This window comes from Rhynchophorus ferrugineus, unplaced genomic scaffold (genome assembly GCF_030347505.1).
Source record: "Rhynchophorus ferrugineus isolate W39M unplaced genomic scaffold, kcgeb_rfMv2 rfM3, whole genome shotgun sequence".
In the NCBI taxonomy this organism is placed as follows: domain Eukaryota; kingdom Metazoa; phylum Arthropoda; class Insecta; order Coleoptera; family Curculionidae; genus Rhynchophorus; species Rhynchophorus ferrugineus.
In genome coordinates this window covers 27,825,248-27,830,061 of record NW_027472582.1, presented here as the reverse complement: position 1 = coordinate 27,830,061, position 4,814 = coordinate 27,825,248, and the positions used below count along the sequence as shown (strand labels likewise).

General features: G+C 28.2%; 1 protein-coding gene across 1 annotated transcript; it reads left to right on the top strand.

Moving 5' to 3' along the window:
- Positions 1 to 393: 393 nt before the first annotated feature.
- LOC143192641 (lipase member I) lies at positions 394 to 3,685 on the top strand. Its single transcript, XM_076398113.1, has 5 exons — positions 394 to 555; positions 1,647 to 1,833; positions 2,793 to 2,977; positions 3,058 to 3,309; positions 3,370 to 3,685. The coding sequence occupies exons 1-5, from the start codon at positions 471 to 473 to the stop codon at positions 3,603 to 3,605; spliced, it is 945 nt and encodes a 314-aa protein (XP_076254228.1). The 5' UTR covers positions 394 to 470; the 3' UTR covers positions 3,606 to 3,685.
- The last annotated feature ends 1,129 nt before the right edge of the window (positions 3,686 to 4,814 follow it).

Genomic DNA, 4,814 nt, shown 5'->3' with positions numbered 1-4,814 from the left:
GAACTCTGTAACGTTCTCTACTACGATGGGAACTTAAGGTTTTTTAATATTTTTGTAGGATCTATAATTCATAATCACCAAATTCATTGACTCCTTTTATATAACATAAAACTAAATAATATTAATATTCTTGTATTTCACTATAAAGATCTTTTTACTATTTTTAATAGCTCTTTATTATATATCCAAATTGCATATATCTCGTTGGATGTTTTTGAAATTGTATATTATATTATGTATTATTTTTAAGATGATAATTTAAATAATGAATTGAATTTGATATTGGGCTTGATTTACTTTATTCACCGTTAAATTTCCTATTGATTATATAAAAACTTAACATAAGTATATGGTAATAAATTTGTTCAAACAATTGCCAATTGCATCATAACGATTGAATGAATATTCTGGCTGTAATACGACGAACTGTAATACTGCTTTTATTCTGTGTATAATATTTTATTTCTAAAATGCTGTCATTTATTTTATTCTCCCTATTAGGATTAATTTACAACCCCGTAAATTGTTGGTATAATCAAAGTAGAAAAACATTTGGTAAGTTTATGTCTTATTATTTTTTTGAAAATTTTTCTTATTATTTATCGTTATTAATTATTCTTTAATATAATGTTTTAGGAAAATGCCTAACATATTTTTTTGTCAAAATAGTTAAATTGTGTATTTATTTTCAAGTATTAATTTTGTTATTATTAATTTTATTTCAAACATCAATAAGAATGATTTTTTTCAGAAAAATGATACACATAAAATGTTATAACCTTTAATGTTTGAAGCGATATAAAAGTATTTGAGTTTTTTATTGTAAATCATTCAAAATTAATGTATACTGAACACATTTAGGTTTTTTTCATGGTGTTCCGCTTAGACGTTAAGCAAAATCAAATTTATATCATTCATCATATTTCTTGCATATCTTGTATATATATTATTATTATTAACCTTAAAATATATTTAAGCTATATTGTAAAGCAAAGAAATTTTGTATGTATAATTATGCTGTATTCTCTATCAGTTTAATTTTGTTACTTGAGACTCGATATTTTTAAAGCTTTGCTATAATGATGCTAACAAATAGTTTTTTATCTAAATGGTATATTTTTTTGCATTAGTAATTGTAATTACTCAATCTGTGAAATATTATTTTACATAGCTTTAATTAGTTGTCTATTTATATGCTGAAAAGAATTTGGTCCTGAAAACTGTATGTGAAGTGAAGACTATTGCATCAGTTGCACAATTGAGGAACAAATTCAGAAACGCTGATTAGAGTGGTTTGGACATTTCCGGAAAATGGGAGGCGAAGAGAAGAGGATCAAGATCATAGAAAGAGATCTAAAAGAGAGACATATAATATTGCCCCATATCCGAACGATAGTGAAAAATATTTTTTAATATAGTCCTGCGGCAGTAACAGCAGGGTATTGGTTAAAAAGTACACACTTTACCCCAGCGCAGGCTATGGGCTGTTGATGATAATAGATAAATAATTATTTGCATACATATTTGGAAAACCTAATTGGCTTATATTGATGAATGTTGTAAACTACCGTATACATTTTAATTAATAACTTTAAAATTATATTTTATTTAGGTGAGGTCTAATTTAATATGTTATTATTTTGCAGGTACTATAAGATTTGCACCTCAAAATTTACCTCATGTATCAAACCTCATTATGATTAAAAGTATAACCCCGGCTAATACTGAGGGCGAAAATATAGATCATGATAAAGTGGATAAAATTGACATAAACAGAGAAGGAAAAACTGTGATTTTATTTAATGGACATCCAAGTGATGACTCACCAATTCCGTGAGTATAATTCAAGTTCTAAATAATATATAGAAATATTTTCTAGATATAAAAATTTTTATTTAATGCATTTATTCTTGTAATTTGGTATTATAGTAAATCTATCTCATCCAGAGGTTTACGTAAATTATGAGTAGTACTCAAATAATATGTTGGTTAACGGTTTGACTCCGAAGGAGGAGGAAGTTATGATGAATATTAGACCATAATGTTTCGTCAGCAAAAATCGCATCAATTAACCGAAGGAAACAAAACAAAATACTTCTTGTAATTAAGAATTTAATTAAAAAACATCAAATTGACATGGATATTGATTGAAATAATGCATTTTGAAAAAATTGATAAGCGATTGAGTGGTTATTGCATATCTACGCAGTCAATCTATTGAGACACAAGTTTGTTGCTTTGAGACTGATAAAAATTACATAGAAAACCAAAAAGCTGTTTTGTCACTTACAGCCTTGCTAAACTCATTGAATGTTTCTGGTACATTTACCCTATAGTCCTTATAGTGAGAAATCTACAGAGCAATTTAAAAACCACAATTCGCTATAGTTTTAACACTTTTCTGAAGGAAAAATAAGCCAAGATATTTCCAAAAATTTCCAAAGTGTTTACACTACAAAAACCTCTTGGAAGTAAAGCAGAAAAATATGACGAAAATGACCTACTGATTTTCATTTTTAAAGATTTCTGAGTTAATAAAAAATGATAATATCTAGAATGCTGGACTACGACTTTAGACCATCTTTTAGGAAAAATCAAAATTACAATTTTCTCACATTTTAAATATCTTGGAGTAGGTGTTAGTATTTCTATCTTTATCTTACGTTTTGTACGTAAAAGTACAAAATGGATTTACCTTTTCATTTTAATATTTAGACTTTTGTGATTATGTGAAATGACGTTAATTGTCTCTTTAAAAAGATATTACAGATTTATAAATCATTTTCTTTCAGTTTTAAGGACCTTAGTAGTGCCCTTTTTGAGCAAGGTATAGCTAATATATTTTTTATATTCATTGATTACACAGAACATCAAATGTCCTTCACTGATGGGTTAATGCTTGCTGACTCCTTTGGAAAATATATTGCTGATTTAGTACATAAATTTAGGATACGTCCTGATAAGTACCATTTCATAGGTAAATAATAAAACTATATTATTTTTATATTAAATATAATGCATTCATGTAAAATCAGAAGAAAAACTAATTTATTTGAGGACACTGTTTGGGTGCTGAAGTGGCAGCTTCCACCTTAAATGAACTTCAAAAATTAAGCCCAGGAAAAATTAGCCGATTCACTGCTTTTGATCCATTTAATTCAAACTCGTCTAATATCTCCAACCTCAAGCAGGTGGCGAAGTTTACTGATGCCTATCACGCAGGAATTTATGATCCTGTATTGCCAGCGTTTGGAGACGTGGATTTCTACCCTAATGGTGGAATATTTCAACCTAACTGCATCAAATTAAGTAAATATCCTAGACAATAAATAACGTAGTCATATAATAAGAGTCATACATATATTTCAGAATCATCCAAGGAAAGTATGAGATGTCATCATAAATCATCAATATATTATTATATAATGTCAATGAATCTAAAAGTTAACGCAATAGAGACAAAGTTTAATGACGATCAGAAGTATTTAATGATTCTGGACAACCCGAGATATAATACGTTTGGTTATTTTGTTAACCAGGACCTATCAGGATCATTTTATTTACCAACCATTGAAGATGAACCGTATTTAATAAATTACTTTTAAAGCTATATAAAATATGATTACTTATATGTAATACATAATATTTTAACAATTAGTAAATTCAAATAAAACATTCAAAATTACTTAACACGCATTTATTTCTGCATTTCAATATAATTTATGTTCCCTATGTGTAGTATTACTGCAAATATCGAAATCAACTGTTGTCCGCGGCTTATTCCTGCAAATATGTAATATATGAAAGTCATACTTATATTTTTATTTATTACTTTCTTTAGTATTAATAATATCAAAATGTAAAATAATGTTGCACGATTTTAATACTTATAAAAATATATGTATTTTCTATTCAGGTTGCTAACTATTTTATACATAAATTGTTTTCCAATATGATTTAAAGCCGGTATCAAAAAATATTTTACATTCTTCTCCTTCAACTACTACAATCCCAAATAATAGTTAAGTTCTCATAGCATCCCTTGAAATATTTAACGTTATAAAACTTTTACTCTCCCAATGTTATATTATTGACTGACATTTTGATAAAAAAGAACTTCAAATGATTATTTTCCTTTAATTAAAATTAAATTCTCTTTGTATAAGCATATTAGTAATTACATTGGTGATATGCCTAGTTTTCATGGCTTCCAAGTTCTGATCACTTCTCCTTTTATATAGAGCTTGAGACTGTCCTCGGCGAAGCAGTGACAAATGAGTCTCTTATTGTAAAGCTCAGCGTAACAACCGTTAGAACAGGTGTAGATGCTAGCTACACTACTTGGGATCAATAACAATGGAGAAGAAAATTGAATCTAGAGCTGAAGTAATAAGACCAATTGATTAAGTTCCGCAAGCTTCCACTTTTCTAAGATAATTCTGTGGAAGGGAATAAATATTGCAATCAAGATTCGACTCTCTAAAACGCTTATCTTGATAATACGATATTTGAACCTTGCTACAGTTGAAACCTACATATCTCTCTCCAAAATCGTGTTATAAATGAAGCCATTCGATAGATGCACAATCTCTCAAACTTAGCGAAATCGACCTTCAGAATAGAAGACATAGCGAACAGCTTCGGAAAGGTCAGGATTAAAACCATAGAAAAGGATCTGCTAAATATGAAACCAACATTGTCCGAGACGAGATTGCTCGTCTTGATTTAGTGTAGAAAGTTCGAAATCGATTGATGATAATAATAAGATGAAATTTAAATTTTCAATATAACGAAACGGCCTTTCTGTTATGATA